Source organism: Strongylocentrotus purpuratus, unplaced genomic scaffold, assembly GCF_000002235.5.
Source record: "Strongylocentrotus purpuratus isolate Spur 01 unplaced genomic scaffold, Spur_5.0 spur5_scaffold_16, whole genome shotgun sequence".
Lineage (NCBI taxonomy): Eukaryota > Metazoa > Echinodermata > Echinoidea > Camarodonta > Strongylocentrotidae > Strongylocentrotus > Strongylocentrotus purpuratus.
In genome coordinates, this window is record NW_022145601.1 from 2,904,176 (window position 1) to 2,923,818 (window position 19,643).

At 36.2% G+C, this 19,643-nt stretch overlaps 2 protein-coding genes across 6 annotated transcripts in view; one reads left to right on the top strand and one right to left on the bottom strand.

The window, feature by feature from the left end:
* Positions 1–3,836, top strand: LOC100891931 (beta-1,3-galactosyltransferase 1). Its single transcript, XM_003728828.3, has one exon. The coding sequence runs from the start codon at positions 1,150–1,152 to the stop codon at positions 2,254–2,256; it is 1,107 nt and encodes a 368-aa protein (XP_003728876.2). The 5' UTR covers positions 1–1,149; the 3' UTR covers positions 2,257–3,836.
* A 7,951-nt stretch (positions 3,837–11,787) lies between these two features.
* Positions 11,788–19,643, bottom strand: part of LOC588292 (chloride channel protein 2) — a 33,992-nt gene continuing 26,136 nt past the window's right edge. For 4 of the 5 annotated variants that reach the window (XM_030986537.1, XM_030986536.1, XM_030986535.1 and 1 more), the window contains 4 exons: positions 18,145–18,180; positions 14,098–14,202; positions 13,604–13,690; positions 11,788–12,477 (listed from right to left, as the gene is read on the bottom strand). In XM_030986537.1, the coding sequence (XP_030842397.1) occupies positions 12,358–12,477; positions 13,604–13,690; positions 14,098–14,202; positions 18,145–18,180 (348 nt within the window). In that variant the 3' untranslated portion in view covers positions 11,788–12,357. The other variant, XM_030986538.1, reaches the window with a different exon arrangement.

Sequence of the window (19,643 nt, forward strand, 5' to 3'; positions counted from 1 at the left end):
TTTTTAAATTGCAGACGGCGGACGACCGAAGTCATAACTAGTTTGGGGTCAATTACGGTCATAAATTGGAGACATCTTCAAGGTCATATGAGTTGACTGATTGGCATGATAGACACGGAATTTCATAGTTAGCTGGTAGGTTCCTCTGTTTGGACAGTGTGTTTACCACTCAAATTACGCGTCATCCTGTTAAAGACATCAACTCATTTGGGATAGCATAAACTGACATATTCATCACATTATCTGATCATTTCTTTACTTTGTGTGTGGCATGATAAAATATATTATATATTTAATCAGGAAAAAGAGTTTCAATGGTATAGGATTTATAGTGTGTAAGACTTTAAAATATAATTAGTTTTTATAACCTCATATTCTGAGTAAATTACATTTTTATGTTTAATTGCGCCATACATTATGTGTGTAATATCCAACATTTGTGTTACTTCAAACTCATAATGAAAACCATATCAATTGAAATTTCTTTATCAGCTATAAATTTATATTCGGTCTAAAAATGAAAAATCATGATTTTGGGTATTCTTTCAAATGTTGATCTTTAGTATTTTCTGTCCAATCGTAAACAAAAAATCGTGTCTCGGACGGTCTACTATTGCAGACTCCCCTCATTATTTTGTACTTAAAGATTTAAATTCTCGCTTTGAACGTTTAATTTGATTTCAGTTTATTTTGCAAATAATTATGACGACACTTTTACTTTCGCTACAGTTTGAGTAAACTGTTCGTTTCTCTTCTTGAGTATAGACCTTAATTTCTTTGCGGTGGCTAAGAAACTTTTCATAAGCCTTTCCCCAAAACACTACTAATGAAACATTAATGAATTTTCCTCACATAAAGTTGAACTTTAAATTACCCCAAGCAAGCATTCCGATATAATATCATCACTACGGATGTTGTGATTAATGAGCCTGCATCAGGTGCATGTGTCATCATAAGAACGATGCGCGAAGTCGATGAAGCTACGGAAGTGAGCTCTAAACATAATAATTGGAACAGCCGGATTGTGGGGGAAAGGGCAAGTCATGATATAGATGCAGTACTGAAACAGGATCCCTGGCTTGCAAGTATTTACATGTAACCATTAGCAATGCGTTAAGAGAATTATGCCGTTTAGGAGTGCTCTGTGCAATGGCTGTTAGTACAATGAGGATTCCGAAGAGACTCTTCTTTCAAGTGACTTTCTGTTTGTTGGTTTTGTGTTTCTTACGAGATCGTTTGCTTCAGAGTGGTTTGTCGTTGAGCCGTCGAGAATTCAATGCGACCCTCATCGACACGGCTCCAGAATGCTTGAAACACGCCTCGGATACGAACCATCTAGCTAATGTGGCCCGCATCCAACGTGGTGTACAGAGCTGGATTCGTAGGATAGATGTACACAACTACTCCTACATCATTAACCCTACCGATTGGTGTGATCGAAGAAAATCCGAAGGTGAGGATCTCGTGCTGGTTATTTTTGTGAACTCCGCTCCTGATCATTTTCTCAAGAGGAATTTAATACGGAATACCTTCGCCAGAGCGGATTCATGGCCATTCTACAGCAGTCGTAACCAAACCATGCGTCTCGTTTTCTCAGTAGGAGCGGTCGATGATATCATTATGCAATCCCGACTACGGGACGAGTCCGTAATCTTCGGGGATATCGTCCAGGAGAACTTCATCGACGATTACCTAAACATGACACTCAAGACCGTGATGGGATTCAAATGGTCAACGACGTTTTGCAGTCGCGCGAAATACGTGATGAAGCTGGACGATGACGTCCTGATCAACACGCGCATGGTCGCTGACGTCCTTCTTAAGGCTCCGACGAATTCCTTTAGCATGGGTGATCTCCATGCGCACGCGATCGTACGCGATCCCAAGAGCGAATGGGGAAAGTTCTTCACACCCGTCCATTTATGGCCGAGAAGAAAGTTCCCGCCTTTTTTCACGGGCCCTGCTTACATGTTCTCAATGGACATGGCACAGAAGATCTCGAAAGCGTGTAGAGACACACCACTGTTTCCTTGGTCCGATGTCTATGTAGGAATGTGTTGTTTGAAAGCAGGGTTAGGCTTGACAAACCAGAAAGGATTTATTGCTTCAGATCTGGCCAAGCAATCAGAGCAACCTTTACCAATGGGAGAGAAGGAAATGGAAAGTTATCATAAATTATTCACTGTCTTTCATCTACCAATGTTGCATATGAAACAACTCTGGGAATTATGGACGAAAAGGACTATAACACTTTGAATTACACTTTTTTATTTTCACGGTGCCGTGAATGTGTGTCTATTTATGTATCTCGTTGGGAATTATTGGCAAATTCAAATGTGTTTGTATTATTATCCAACAATGCCTTCCACTGATGTTAGCAAACTATTTATTGTAACAAATCGAGTATTTTTTATAATGGTTAAAAAGCAATGAACTCATCTAACTGGTGAAATTGGTAACAATTATAATCGTAATTATGCCCTTGCAATAGTCTCTGATGAAAAGAGTGATGTATATCAAGCGATGTGTATTAATTATAACCAATCAACGTAATGCTTTTCCAAGTTGTAATGGATAAAGATAATTGCAAGCTCCGCAGCAAGAATATTACGAACAAAAGACTCTTTTCTTTGAATTAGACCCCTTACAAATGGACTAGCAATGTATACATGTATATCAAATCCAACAGAAACGAGAGACACGCCCCAATGACGACTATGTCGTATGAAGGAGAAAGAGAACAAGTTCTTGGGTTGTAAATATTGGTAGGAGAGAATCAAATCTAGCAGGGGTTGCTTCGAGATTTGGCAAAATTTGGGGGCTACATGTAATTCCTCCAAAATTAATGACAAACATCCACCCCTCAGACAACTTATCAGGAGATAAGGGGGTTCAAATGAGGCAAATGTGTTAATAAGGGTGCTCCGGACCTCACAAGTAACATTTATGAAATAGAACTTCATCAATAAATATTGTTTGTTTAAAGTGTTATATTTGTCAGATGTTTGTCATTACTGAAGCCCCACCTTACCTTCACCAAAATGACTAAATAATCAAACGAAGTGAGTAAAATATTGTGGTTAGTTATCGGAGTACATTACTAACACCAATTCTCAAATTAATTACATAAAGTCGTTTCATATGACGGAATGCATTATTGAAAAATCTTAAATTAATGGAAACAGTGCAATTATTCAATTTTCTCTCTTTCTTCTCCACTCTCTTTCATTAAAGCTAATTATAAATTATACACTGAAAATTTATAATGAATATATCCGTATTCTTACCTTGAATTATGTTATATTTAAAACGGCACCTCGCTGGAATTCTCTATAGGCTCTAGGGAGTGGAAAATGTATATACATTGTTTTTAATGTGTGTGTGCGGGGGGGGGGTGTTGTAATATTTCGTTCAACACTTTTCTAAATATTATTTCCTTTCTAAATAATGTTGGTTGGAATAAACCCAAATTAAAGGAGAACAAGATCAGAGACATCATTGATGTTTTAAGCAATGTATTAAATTATAAATCTAGAATATTACAATATCTAAAATATACATAATTCATGCCTTAGGCTTATATTACCTTATCGTTTGTATGAAATGCTTTGCGTTGACCAGGAAAACCGGCATATATTTTCTTTCTTGAGTTACAAAATGCTTTGAGCATATTTCACTCTCCGTGCCGACTCGTGCAATATGCTCCTCAGCTCGTGGGATACACCCTTGGATCCCGTTCAAAGCCGTTCAATGTTATATAGGCCTAAGTATGTCAAATGATTCGTTCGTATCCTCGAAGCTGGAAACAGGTCATTATAACAATAATGAAACAAAAATTAATTATATCTGCTCTTTACCTAATGGCCGAGCAATATCAAATTCACTTTATTAAAATTTGCTCTAGGTCTACTCGTCCACTTTAATAATGGCATTTGTGTACACAAATTAATGAAGATTTTTTTTTATTCAGCCTGGCTTCCTAACCTTGAAGCTATATTATAATAGCGCATTTGGTATTATTTATAATTAATCAAAAATTATCCGCCCACCGCATTAGTAACGATACCCTTCTTCCATTATCATAAAGAATAAAGGTAATGCCTAGGTGTTGCAAACAAGGCACCACTGGGGGGGGGGCACGTGCCCCCCCCCCCTAAATTCCAAAGATCGGTTAAACTCTTTTAGACCCCCTTTTTTTTTTTTACCTCGATCGATTACATGTATGTGCCCCCCCCCCCCCCCCCAAACATCAAACTCTGGCTACGTGCCTGAGTACTTGGCATGCGATTTAATTGCAAAGGATACCGGGAGCGGGGGTTGATTATGTATATATAGTATATCAAATCTGGGTGCCGTAACACAAATATAAGTAAGCGATTAATCGCTATATTTTCTTGGAGTTCTTGAGACTTTTAATATTGTGTTCAGGAGAGCTTACTGAAATGCATTGCAGATTTGCAGTGGAATAATTTTAGAGTGGTGAAGTGTGACGTCATCAAAAATCTATTTTCAGAATTTCTCAATTTTTTCTTCATATTCCGAAAGAACATCAAAAATATTGTCCAAATGTCGAAAACCAATTGAATATGTTAAGTATTGGCTGAGATATGACCATCTGAATGAATATATGTCCAATGAGAACTCAGTGTTATATGCTCTGGCTCCTAACCATTAGGAGCCAGAGCATATAACACTGAGTTCCTATGGGGAATATATTTATTCAGATGGTCATATCTCAGCCAATACTTAACATATTCAATTGGTTTTCGACATTTGGACATTATTTTTGATGTTCTTTCGGAATATGAAGAAAATATTGAGAAATTCTAAAAATAGATTTTTATGACGTCACAGCTTCGGTACTCTATTGCACTTAATAGTGGTGGGTCAAGCACTATATCGGTGGGTCAAGCACTATATCGGTGGGTCAAGCTCTATATAGAGTGACCTGACCTCGACCAATCAAGCGTGTGATCAATTATTTCTCAATGAAATACCCAAATCTTTCTAGTAATAAAATGCACTGAACACATGATTGATTTCCCATTTCTAGAACTATTGTTATTATAATTTGCAATTTTTTTACACTTTTTTTAAGTTCTGTCATTGTAGTTTGTTTCGATCTGTTTTGTTCCCTCTATTTTTAATTTGTATATGTTTTTTAAATATGATTTTTATTTTCTCAATCAATTTCAACTGGTTACTATTTTGATAACATTGCCATGGTTTCTATTTCTAGATTAATTTCTATTATTGTCATTTTATATTTGCAATTTGTGTACACAGTCACAGTATTATACTTGGATCTGTTTTTGTTCCCTCCGTTTGTAATTTTTAAATGTTTTTTAAATATCTAAATTCAGTATTAATTCAACCGTAAAGGTTGCGAGTATTGAATGAAATAAATCTTGAATCTTGACTACACACATCATGCGAAAGTTTGGTTCAAATTATTTATCGTCACATTTCTAAAATGTATATTAGGATATTTTTTAAGAGCGGTCTTTTCGGGGGTCATTTCTACTTTATGGTATTCTTCCAAACTGACAAACAAAGAATGAAAAAGCTGACAAATTACATTTCATCTTTACTAAATATCAACCTGTTTAAGCCTGTGGTTATGAAAGAATTATTATCCTATTATGTTTAGTCAATAATTCAACGCAATGTTCCTCATCGTTGTACATTCACTTTCATTATTTTGTATAACAGTCACTCCTATATTTAGATCTCTACGTGTTACGCCAATTAAGACCGCGCTAATCACCGCCATGCATGTATATCAGCAGCAAAGTAGCGTCTCGTATGTAAGCATTAGTCATGATGGTTCATGATAATGATGGCTACATAATGTGTTATACATTTAACTAATTAGGCCTAATAGCCTCCAAAGGGTTTTTAATGGGGAAGGCCTATCACCTTAACCCCCCTATTATCTATACAGTCACAGGGTATGGACAACTCTATATCAGTGAATACAATCGTGATTGAGATAACCTATATTAGTTAGTCACACCCATGAAAACAAAGAGATCGACCTCAGATTGGCATTAGACCAAAGAAGAAATCATTTCATTTTTGCTCCACGTTCCAGGTTTTAAAAAAAACATGCAAATGTGATATAATGTACTTTATAGAATACACAGGAATACATCCATAAGAGAAAAACAAATCAGTGGCAAAGCTAGCGTATCATCTCTCTCTCTCTCTCTCTCTCTCTCTCTCCCTCCCTCCCTCCCTCAATCTCTTGAATACCTCGACAACTGAGAAGAAAACTCATTAATAATCGGATAATTGCTATCACACTTCAAATAATCCACATTTTAATAATTCATAGAATTTAATGTAAAGTTTGGTTTTAAGAGACTTTGTGATATTTATGTTTTTATTGTTACTTAGATGGCGATAGAATACCTAACCTATATTGCTTGAAGCACATTATAAAGTTTGTATATGTGTTGTTATCACGATTATGAATTATATCCTAATCGGAAGTTATGTACAACATTTTGTTTCTGGACATTATCATGCACCGCGTATACTACCGAATACGGCGACACGTACACACTAAGCACAATATAACACAAATTGTTGCTTAATGGTTTCATAACAAAACAAAAAAAGAAGATATTTCCACCTCACCTTCAGAATATTGGTTATTTCGCAATTATTGGAGCCCAGTGCCATTGAGAGTTTGGCCAACCTGGTTCGAGTTGGACACAATATGGCGACTATACTGCTTTGTTGGGCAAGCACAAAACAAAAGAATATACACCATGTTGTGACCCAGTGAAACCAAGTTGGCCAAACTCTGTGTATAGATGGCTCTGCTGGAGCCTGCCCCCCCCCCCCCTTCCTCTTGGTTGGAACTATTTCAAACAACCCAAAATGTTAAATTCATGTATTCCAAATGTGACACTGCAAACAAAAAAATAGATCACAAACAAAAAACACAACATCAGTCGCCAGACATGTAACTTGTTTATGTCTGATTTTTATAAGGTGGGATTATCAGCTTTAGAATGCTTTATATCTACCCAACTGTAACGGGAGATTATGTACGCCCTGTAATCCCAAATAATGTTATCCTTGATGAGATGGTATTCAAAGTTTTGATTCTATCGAGGTCGGAGAGATAATGGCCTTAGTTGATCGCCTCAGTGAGACGAGAAAGGAAAATAATTTGTGTACAGAATCTGTCACAAAGTATATTTTCACATTGACTTAGGCTTCCGTTTGGACAAATAATAATATATCGGTCGAATAATTCATTACATAAGTAGTAGTAGTAGTAGTAGTAGTAGTAGTAGTAGTAGTAGTAGTAGTTTTAGTAGTAGTGGAGGTGGTAGAGGATCAATTTATCTTTTTTTATAATTCATTTATATATTTTTTTAGAGAATAAGAGAGAGAAGAGATGAGAAGAGAAGAGACAGAGCACCAACCCCATCCTCCCCCAACAACAAAATAATAGTAAACATGATCGATGGTAATAAAACGCAGTAAATCAAAGGGACACTTTTCCTCCCTAAAGCAAGTACCATTGACAAATCCAACTTGATTTGAAAATGTTGGATACTCATCAATGATTCTATTGATAACGTTTTTAAGGTTAAAGTTTATTCATTTCTACTATTGCACATTTATCCTCCCCATGAAACATACCATGAAACTTAAAATAGAGCTTGAGACCTTCACAGCACTCTATACTGCTCTTCCAAACTCATAACAACTGCTCATACAAACTCATAACAACTGCTCATACAAACTCATAACAACTGCTCATACAAACTCATAACAACTGCTCATACAAACTCGTAACTGCTCATACAAACTCATATCTGCTCATACAAACTCATAACTGCTCATACACACTCTTAACAACTGCTCATACAAACTCATAACTGCTCATACAAACCAACTGCTCATACAAACTCACAACTGCTCATACAAACTCATAACTGCTCATAAAAACCAACTGCTCATACAAACTCATAACTGCTCATACAAACTCATGAAAGTACTCAATTGACAAATTAAAAAACAAACAAAGCCAAACATAAATGTGCAGCAACACTTTTGTTTATTCAATCTTCTTTCAGTCATAAATAGCATACATTAATATTCAACTTTTTCACATATCTTTGTTTTACATGTTCACATGAGCATATTGTAGCACATAGCAATGAAGCTTACTAAATGCAAGCAGTTGCATTTTGCCATGTAATGACAGCACAATATTATGTCACCTGCTGGCATTTGAAGGCCCACTGTACTACTTGTAGCTACTTGCCCTCTATATAGAAAACAGTACCTAAGCGGTGTCCATTGGTCCCCCATGATCCTCTTTTTCTTATGTTAATTGAGAGCTGAGTTGATGAGATAACCTCCTGTTAGTGACCATGCTGGGGGGTATAATCCCTCCTGGCCAAACTAGTACAGACAGGCTTTAAAACCCTTCTTGCCCTCATCAGGAGATAATAGGTGAAATAATGATCCTAAACCAATCAAGAGCTAGAAGGGCATTGGCTGCTGTGTTGAAGTATGTAAGTTCACACCCTTCTGGCTTTCAGCAGAAGATGTGTTTACACTAGTGGAAATTATCATCATAAAGCTAAATTACATCTCATGTTCAGAGCTAGAAGAATGTTAAATGTGTGTTAAAGATAAGCTTGAGTTCTGGTAATAATAGAAAATAAATTCTCACAGAATCCAACAAAACTTACACTGAATGTTCAAGATTACAAATAAATGACAAGTGTCAAACGATTTTGGTAGAAAATATATAGGGGCTGATTAATGAGCATAGAAAGATAAGGAAATCAAGGTAAATAGGCCTGGCACCATGTGCAAATGAGAGTTGTGGTTATTATTGAAGATGATTCCAGGCAAGTTTTTGTGAGTCTGTTTTTATTTTACTGGTTCAAACAATCAACCTACTGCAGGATAAACAATCCTGAATGAATTATAGCCATGTTCTCTCGACATACAATATCCTTACCAGAGCTCAAGATTAGTTTTCAAGTATATGAGTCAACCCCTTTCAGGCTCTGAGTTAATGAAATGAACATGATAATGGATTGTGATCAAATAAATATATTAATCGGAAGTCACTTGCACTAAAAGGATACCAAAAGTGCTGAACCCCCTTCACAAAACCATGTCCTTTTATAGTAAATTACTGCATCATATATTTGTTTCAATAAAGTTATTCTGAATTTTAACATGTTAATCTCAACATATATCAAACTTTATATGGCAATGATAATTTGTCAGTATCACATGATAAGACCTTCTCATCCCTGCATTGACCATTTCGAATCTAAGGGGTCAGTCAAACCAGCAGAAGTGGACTAAACAGATACAATATCATCCTTCCTAACTACTTCATGAATTTGATATATCGTCTGTTTGGAACCAGAAGGGCATGAAGTAGTACATGTGTACCATTCTGTAAAGTCACATGGATTGGAAAAGAAAACCTTCAGATTACAGTTATTTAAAACTTTTTCTTTTCCTTGGGGGTGTTTCACAAAGATTCTAAGTAGAACTTAACTCTAAGTTGGACTTAAATATTATGGAGAGCCATTTGTAGCCTTATTTTGAATTATATTCAAAATAAAAAATTCAAGTACTTTAGACTTGTCATAAATTCCACATCAAGAACATGAAATCTCCCATGATAATAAAAATATGAATGATTTGAGTCAACATTTTATACCTTTAAAATAACTTTTACAAAATATTTTCAAAGATGCTAACAGCTTTCCATAATTGTTAAATCCAACTTAGAGATAAGTTCAACTTAGGATCTTTGTGAAACACCCACCTGGTATCCATGTGACTCTTTTTCAAATGTACTCTTGTTTTGTATTCAATGATTTTCTTTGTTTTTTCTGAATAAATAATGATAATAATAAAAATACCTAAACACAGAGTTAATGCCCTTCGTGCTCTGAACAGACGATATTGAATTTACACAAATGGGTTAGAGTCAACATTAGTGGTATGCGGTGCAACACACACTGAATCAGTTTCATTTTTTATAATCGACTTACTTTACTTATTATTAATGCTGTTATCAAGGTTCTGATGTTCCTTTTAGAGATAAACTTGAGTTCTGGTACAAATAAAGAAAATGAATTCTCACAGAATCAAACAAAACTTACACTGAATGTTCAAGATTACAAATAAATATCATGTGCCAAACAATTTTGGAAGAAAATGTATACTGGCTGAGTAATGAGCATAGAAAGATAAGGAAATCAAGGTAAGTAGACCCGACACCATTTGCGTAGTCTCATATACATCTTTCTGTGTACAGTGCTTGTTACTTTACCGAGACTGTGCCAAATTTATTATGATTTTGATGACTCCAGAACCTTGCAGTACACACCAATACTTACATACTCAACTTTTTCTGATCCATTCCACACCTTTCCTTTCACAATGCAATCGCATGACCAGAACTCAACTTTATCTTTAAATGAAGGATTCCAAGTTACAACGTAACCTGACCTTAGTTAAATAGATGTAATCAAGCAATGCTATGTATACACCAGGACAGACTATACAAAGACCTCTGAAATACAGACAGTGGCAGGAAAAAGGTTACTCTGAAGCCCAGGTACATATAGATATACCTTGAAACAACAAGATTTTTTGAGAACATCTATACTAGTCATTCCTGTAATACATATACAAGAAAAACAATCCAGTGTTTGTAGATGGCAGAATGAATCAATCATGCAAACAATATGGTCAAGACAATAAATCACAGATTTACACTGCTTTATAACTTTTATACTATCATATTCATTAATCAGGTTTTTTAAGAGCATTTACAATTTCATGATGCAAGTTACTCCAACCAAAATCTAGACTGGGGTTATTTTTAAATATAATATTAAGCACCAATGGAAGTAGGGTGATATACATGTCTATAAGCTTTATATAACACTGATAGCTCAGTCAGTCATTCTGGTATATTACACTTTTTACAATACTAGATATACATCGATAGTCTGTTTGGAGCCAGAAGGCTGTACACTGTGTAAACTCATAGTAGTTAAAGGTATAGACCAGTTTTGGAAACGCGCCCCCCTCTCAAGTAACTTAACCAAGACTGGGCCAAATTTCCTATCCATTTGATGTTTCCAGAACCTTGCAGTACACACCAATACTTATATGCTAGATGATCAACCTTTTCTGATCGATTCCACAACGTTTCTTTCACAATGCAATCGCATGACCAGAACTGGGTATACCTTTAATCCTCTCCCATTTCATAAAATTCTTACCAGTAGCAACTGCCAAACTTCTTTAACAAATCTGTTCTCAGCCAATCAAATGCAGCGATATCTGGAGCTTATAATAACTTTTGCAGCTTGCCATTAATAGCGAGTTTTACGAAGCTGGGTCCTGGCTCGAAACAGACGATGTATTTCTTTCAGTCTCTAAAGTTGGAAATTTACATAGCATTCAAAATGCACATACATGTAGTAGCTATAGGCATGAGCTTGATTTCTTTATACATGTATATATATATATATAAATAGGTAGGTCACATGGATCTAATAATGCAGAACTATTTGGGACAATACAGGCAGTACATATTGAAATGGCAGATAAGTTTTCGAAGTATTTGAATACTTTTCTCAGTCTCACCACCATACTGACTCCACACTGACCAAGTCTTGGCTGATCCCAGTAATGTAGTTTCTTTGTCTGTTGTCTCAGTCTGTTATCGGTCTCAATGGTGATTAAGGTCTAATGAATTAAATACTTCAAAAGTGAATAAATGCCCATTTCCATTTTGCACTACCGTAATCAGACACCCTTATTTGGAATGCTCACTGAACCAAGCCACTCTGCTCTCTATGTACAATAAATATACACTGATAACCACCACATCCTACTGCATCCTAAGAAAATTAATATCTTAGGAAAATCCCCCCCCCCCCCCCCCTTCAGACAACCCTTAATCTGCCCCTGGAATACAATATCAAGATAATGCTTTGGAGTGTCTCCTCCCCGGGTGAATAAAGCTGGAACCTGTTTCAGAAACAAATTTCAATGACAAATGACTAAAACCAGTGACAAATCTGCTGATTACCAAACAGAAGCAAGTATTTCAGTAGAAAACTGTCATTTGTCACTGATGACAAGTTTTGTGAAACACCCTCCTGCAGTGTCAGTAGTATGGAGGTATCTTCTGCTGAGTTGTGACATTAAATAGAAATCTCCTGACAAAAATAATTGTCAAGATAATTCCCCCCCCCCTCCCCCTCTTCCATTTCTATAATCCTGGCTCTGCCCCTGTCATGGAATATCATCGTAACCCATAGCAGCAGCATTGTTTCACTGTATGGATAGAGATGAGGTGACAGTAGTCTGGACGCTTTCTACCGGTGAGTTGTTTCGTTGGATGGGAATCTCTTCATGCTGCCTGTACTGGTTGTCTTCTATGGCACGACGGATCTGGAAACAAAGACAACAAGCCAGGTGTTACTCAAGGTGACCAGTAATCACCCATAGAGGGTGTCCCATATTGTTTTATTTGAATTTTTATCTTGTAGAAGTGTCGGAGTTGAGTTGTTTAAGCACTTGACTTGAAATTCAAAGGTTGTGGGTTCGATCCCGACACAGCACTATTGTCCTTCGGCAAGGCATAAATCTACATTAGCCATTCCAATACCCAAGAGAGAAATGGGGACATGGTAGGTTGGCGAAAGCCTTTATAATTGCCAATGCCCTCACGGTAACCATATGGAGGAATACTCTCCAGGGAGTGGAGAAGGTACACATTGTGCATGAATGAAACTGATGACCGGGGTAATAATATCTGTAAAGTACTTAGAGACAGTATTCCGTATTGAGCGCTATATAAATCCAGATTATTATTATCATTACGAGATGAACTATTATGTTGGCCAAGGGCCAAGATTGGGGGAAAAGTTGTTTGAAGTAACCTATCACTAATCTAAGGTGCTATATAAGGCTAGGTAAATACTTTCCCGTTCTCGAATGCTTCCCTTTTTTTAAAAGCCTTTCATACTTGAAATGATAAAGAATCAGGGCAATTTAGTTAATTACCTATTTTAAAAAAAGGAATAATTTGTATTAGGCAATTCCAACTTTCTTTAATCCTCTGCAATGCACAGAAAATTTAAATTTTATCAAGAAAATATACTTTAAATTTCAACCAATACAATTTTTGTGTGGGAGTAATATGAAATATAGCTTATATCAAAATAAAATCCAGATGAGAAAATTAAAAGCTTCAATTTTAATTGGCAAAATAGCACTACATTATTTTTAATACAGGGGTTTAAGACGACTAGAACCATGACACAACCCATAAGAAAAACAACAAAGAAACGACAACTTGAATAATCATGACTTATTAAAGTATGGTATCAAAAGATGCACAATAGAGAGAGAGAGAGAGAGAGAGAGCGAGAGGAGAGTGGAATGAGAGAGAGAGAGAGAGAGAGAGAGGGGGGGGAGGGAGAGAGACAGAGAGAGAGAGAGAAAGACAAAGAGAGAGAAAGAGAGGGGTTGGGAGAGAGAGAGAGAGAGAGAGAATCTATGTAATATATCTTACCTCTTTCAGGGCGACCACGCCCATCAATCTACCCAGTGTGGTAACGTAGGCGTGGTTTAGACCAAGAAGAGAGAACAGAGAGTGTACCTGTGGGGGTTAAAAAGACGATTCAAGTTATAGCGTGTGTCCTAGTGACCACACCCATCAATCTACCCAGTGTGGTAACATTGGCGTGGTTCAGACCAAGAAGAGAGAACAGGGAGTGTACCTGTGGGGGTTAAAAAGACGATTCAAGACATAGGATGAGAAAAAGAGTTGCAAAAGATTGATGCATACAATGTAGGGTTATCCTTGCTCCTCTGTAAAACTGAATGACAGCTAAGATGCGCATTACATCATACAGTATGAAACATTTAATTAGGTGCTTTTGAAACCCCCCCCCCCCCCTTGACATCTGATCGTACCTGTTTATGTAGAGTGATTTTACGACCATGCATAAAAATACAGAAATATGATATCGAGCCATAAAAAATCCACTAAAATGATGTTGATACCTTATGCAGGGATGTCCTTTCTACCAAATGGAATGGTGCTGGATCAATCTGACAATCTTTGAAATCTAATTCATCTCTTAGCTCCTGATCCTCCCATTCATCTTTCTGCATGGACAGGAAGAAGCAAAGGATGGAAAATTGGTTAAAGTGACTCGGTAACATTGTCTCAGATTCTGAAACAAAATCCTGGATTTAGCTCATGCTGCAATCATAATTATAAACATTTAGGCCAGTCAGGAGCCCCAATGCTTTTACAAGCTGATCGCTTGTCTGATTATCAAGATATTTATGATTGGAAATCAAAACCAAATTTTCTGTTTTCCTAACAGTTTTTATATCACTACCGTCTGTTGGGGAAAATGAGTATGGTAAAACCGGTCACTCATAGATTGTTACTTATTTTGAGGCACTTCATGATCATTTTGAAGGGCGCAATTTTTTTAGGACTTCAATACTACACCATATCAAAGACACTGATAACAAGTGGTGCCATGTATCTCAGATTTAACATTGTTAAACGATGCCTTTAAGCACTGGGTAACAAAATTTAAAGGGGCAAATTAGCAACAAATAAAAAAAAAATAGATAGAGAGGAGATTGTGGATACAAATGTAAAATTGCTGGGCAACTTGTTAATGAAAAAGAAGAAACTGATTTCTTTGAAACTCAAGCATGTGCATTTATTCTATTATTCAGTGAAAGTGGTTTTCACTACTTGTTTCTTTGTCTTTAGCTGGTAGTATCATTATATCTGGGACCATCAGTTTTTTTTAACCATCAGCTCAAATATGAAACAAGGAACCTATAAGCTGGGTAGTATAATCAGGTTGAGAAAATTCATTCACTGTGTGATATGTGATATGATTTATGTTTGTATAAATATTTATGTTTTTACACAATGTACAAAATTCTGCAATTCAGCCATCTGGCTGCAAATGAATTTTCAATAAAACTATTACCATTACCATTTCCATAGTATATATTTTGCTGGCGGTATATATCTTTTGATAATTGCATGATACACAATTCAAAATCACTTAAAGCTAGTTTCTATTGAATTGCAATGCCATCAAAATCCCTAACCTACTACACTAAATCCTTTTAAAATAATAAACATAAACAACTAAACTGATTCCATTATAGAGGACAAAAAGTGAATGGTTCATAAAATGATTTTCTCTTGAAGTTATTACCAATGTAAGTATTGCACAATTCCTTTCATTTTTTTATATGAACCTGATTATACCACTCAGCTAATACAGTGTAGGTAGCTGTAGAAATAAAATGTTATAGATTACTTGTTTCATATTTGAGCTGATAATAAAAACAAACAATGGTCTTAGACATAATGATAGTAAACTTTCTTGTATTTATCTCGTTCAGCTGAGAGAACCCCTTCTTTGACTTATCAGATAATATGTCGGTTTTCCTTTTATTCTAAAGGAGAGAAAAAAGGATATTGTTTCTTTGGACTTAATGAAATGTATTACTTAGAAACATTGGCAAAGTTTTCCAACCACTGTAGTTGAATGGTTGGGTTCAATATCATTCAATCAAACCACAGACTAGTTATTAGATGATATGGCAGGCATTCAAATGAAGAGAGGATATTTTACTAAGAATGCCCCCCCCCCCCCCTCTCCTTAATTAAAGACTAAAAGGTTTCCAGCACCCCTTTCAGGTCAATTCTTGGCACATTCTCCATCCAGGGGGGTGTTTCACAAAACTTTTCATCAGTGATAAATGTTATAAGCTACTGAAATCCTTGCTTCTGATTGGTTATCAGCAGATTTGTCACTGAATTTTGATATTTGTCATTGAAAAAAGGGTTTGTGAAACACCCCCAGGACTCTGATAGACGACATCCAAACAATAAATTGCCAAAGCAAAATTTGAGCAAAGACAAACGTGCACATGTCATGTATCACTGGACTAACTTGGCATAACGCTTATGCATGTATACCAGAACAACTGTCCCCTGCCCTTCTTCCTACTACTTCAGTGCACTTGCTGGACCATGACTCCCAGGACAACAACCCCAAGGACAACTACCCCCTTATGATAACTGCCCTTCTATTGATACCATCCCTTAGATTAGTTGTCGACAGAATCATCGTCTCTCGTAATTTGTCCTACAATCCTTGAAATCATTTTATGTAAATGCATTTACTCCTATGTACTGTAACTGCTTAAACACATGAAAGTGAAGTGTTTCCCTGTTATGATAATATTCATGCATGATTGCATGTGATGAAGTTCACATGACTTATCAATTATTCTTAGGATTTACTTTCTTGCTAAATCACAGTCTCGTTGTACATGTATATGGCAGTATAAAAATGTTAAAGGGGAAGTCCACCCTGAAATTAAGTTAGTTTTAATAGGAGTAGAGAAATGAGAGAAACAAGTCAGTGAAAGTTTGAGCAAATTCCGATTAAAAATAAGGAAGTTAGGATTTTTGAAGTTGTGATCAATCAAACACAAATTGGCAACTCTATGACGTATCATGCGAGCTCAACTTCCATTTGCTCAGTACTAAAAAAATCTAACATTTTCATTTTCCCTCAAGAAAAATTTCAACCATACATGCACCCTAAATATAATAATTGCAAATATGTTTCTATACTCCCCCTGCAAGGAAAAAATATATATTCCGTCATCAATAACGAAGAAAACATGATTTTATGGAATATTATGCACAAAGCAAATGAAGGAGAGCTCGTATAATAAGTCACAGAGTTGCCAATTTGTATTTGATTGATCACAACTTCAATAATTCTTAACTTTCTTATTTTCATTCAGAATTTGCTCAAACTTTCACTCACCTGATTTTCTTATTATTCTGCCTCTATCGAAACAAACTTATTTTGGGGGTGGACTTTCCCTTTGATGATATTGAAAAGGGAAGAGAGGGGTGATAATCAGAGCTGCCAACCTTGTGCAACCACAAACAGGAACCAAGATGGCAAAAAATAAAGGAATTTCAAGCAAAATAAAGGAATTTCAAGCAAAATAAAGGAATTCATTTAAACAAAACTTACAACCACACACTTCCGATGCAGGAATGTCCATTCCTCATGCTGCTATTTCCATATTAGGACCTATAGTTTATTTACAAGTAGGTATTTTCCCCCTTTTTTGTGGTTGTTATTCTTAGGGTTTACTTTCTCGCTATATCACAGTCTCGTTGTACATGTATATGGCAGTATGTTAATGATATTAAAAAGGGAAGAGAGGGGTGATAATCAGAGCTGCCAACCTTGTGCAACCACAAACAGGAACCAAGATGGCAAAAAAAAAAAGGAATTTCAAGCAAAATAAAGGAATTTGAAGCAAAATAAAGGAATTCATTTAAACAAAACTTACAACCACACACTTCTAAAGCAGGAATGTCCATTCCTCATGCTGTTATTTCCATATTAGGACCTATAGTTTATTTACAAGTAGGTATTTTCCCCCTTTTTTGTGGTTGTTATTCTTAGGGTTTACTTTCTTGCCATATCACAGACTCGTTGTACATGTATATGGCAGTATAAAAATGTTAATGATATTGAAAAGGGAAGGGAGGGGTGATAATCAGAGCTGCCAACCTTGTGCAACCACAAACAGGAACCAAGATGGCAAAAAAAAAAGGAATTTCAAGCAAAATAAAGGAATTTAAAGCAAAATAAAGAAATTCACTTAAACAAAACTTACAACCACACACTTCCGATGCAGGAATGTCCATTCCTCATGCTGTTATTTCCATATTAGGACCTATAGTTTATTTACAAGTAGGTATTTTCCCCTTTTTTGTTATTATCAGCATTGTATTCTTTGTATTCTTTGTGAGAACATTTACACCCTTTTTTCCCTTTGTTTTTTTAAAAATGTGTAGAACGGGTGAATATGCATGTGACACCTGTTCTACACAGTTTTACATAATAGCAGTGAAGGGATGTTCCTTTGTCTACCTGAGGAACTGTATATTTTGTCCGCTTTCTTTGTCCGTCATATTCATAGTGATGGCCAACCCTCAATTGGGAATGCATGGGGTTCAGTACTTACCTCTTCTTCTGTCATGTCCTCAAAGGTTCCAATAGACTGCATAGAGAGAATGAAATAGAAAGAGAAAGAGAGAGAGAGAGAGAGAGAGAGAGAGGGGGGGAGTGATAAAGAGAATAAGAGATAATGAGGATAAGAGAAAGCAAGAGAGGGGGAAGTTAAGGAGGGGTTGAAAGCGAGAGAAACAGAAAGAGAAAGAGAGAGAGAGAGAGAAAGAGAGAGAGAGAGGAGACACAGAAAAAGAGAGAATTGGGGAATAAAGAGAGAAGAGATAAAGAGAAAAGAGCATAATTGAGAGAGAGAGAGAGAGAGAGAGAGAGAGAGAGGGTGGAGGACGAAGCAAGAGGATTGGAATAAAGAGAGAAACAGGTAGAAAGAGAAATAGTCAAAGGGAGAGAGAGAGAGAGAGGGAGACAGAAACAGAAAAAGGCACAGACAGATAGAGGGGTTGCAAACAGCGGGGGTGTGGATAGCAAAGGAGACAGAGGAAAGAGGGGGCAGATCAACAGATATTAAAGAGAAGAAACAGAAACACTGTAAAGTTAGAAATATATTCATAGCAAACTTCCTATTATTATCCCCCACAGGAGAAATAAACCATCAACTAGATTAGACTTTAACTTTTGTTCATAATATTGTTATCATCACCAGTATATTTCTATTCAAGATTTTTAAATCCCTAAGGAAACCAACATGGCAAAACAGGAAGCGCTAATGATTGCCAGCAAGGAACGATATATTGCAATATAAACACATCTAATGCCAACTACAATTGTTCTTCCCGACTCATATCGTAGGACTGCTAATTTGGTAACACATGCCTGTAATAATTATCTTTGATGGGCACATGGTATCTTTTAGAACACATTGTCTGATCAGAGTCAGAAAGGCATGAACTCTGTGTAGAATGATATGAGTTAACTATTGTCTGAAATTAGAATTTGATTTGTTGTATGTTTGTAAATAATATACCATGTTAAGTTACTGAAATCACTCTTTCATTTGAACAGCTTGGGGTTTGGATTTGGTAATCCACCAATTGCTCAGGTGACATTTCCCCTGGGTTTATTTTCTCAAAGATATAGGCCCAAATTCACAAAGGAGGTTTGTCGACAAACCTAGGTTTATGTGCGTCATATGATGCGTTTTGATGCGTTTCAGACCAAGGTTCAGACAAACCTTGGTGAATTCGGGCCATAGGGTTAGTGTTTCAACAGACCGGTTTACGAACATATGGGGCCAGTCACCACGAAATGAGTCCAGTGTAGCATTAGGCTCAATCGTAGTAATAGCGATGTATAGTTTGTATGTACTGAAAATTGACCCACCTACCACATTTAAGATTTTTCCAAAAATCGACTTATTATTTCTTTGTTTGTTGAAAGATTCATTGAAATCTAATGATGGGAAGTGTGTTGTTGCTATGTTGTTGTTGACCAGACTATAATATGTTACGCATCATTAACTTTACACCTAATTATCTCAAAACTGGGTAATCCCAT

What these genes read in the sequence shown, in the direction of transcription:
- LOC100891931 (XM_003728828.3), top strand. Translation starts at nt 1,150, where the DNA reads ATGGCTGTTAGTACAATGAGGATTCCGAAGAGACTCTTCTTTCAAGTG.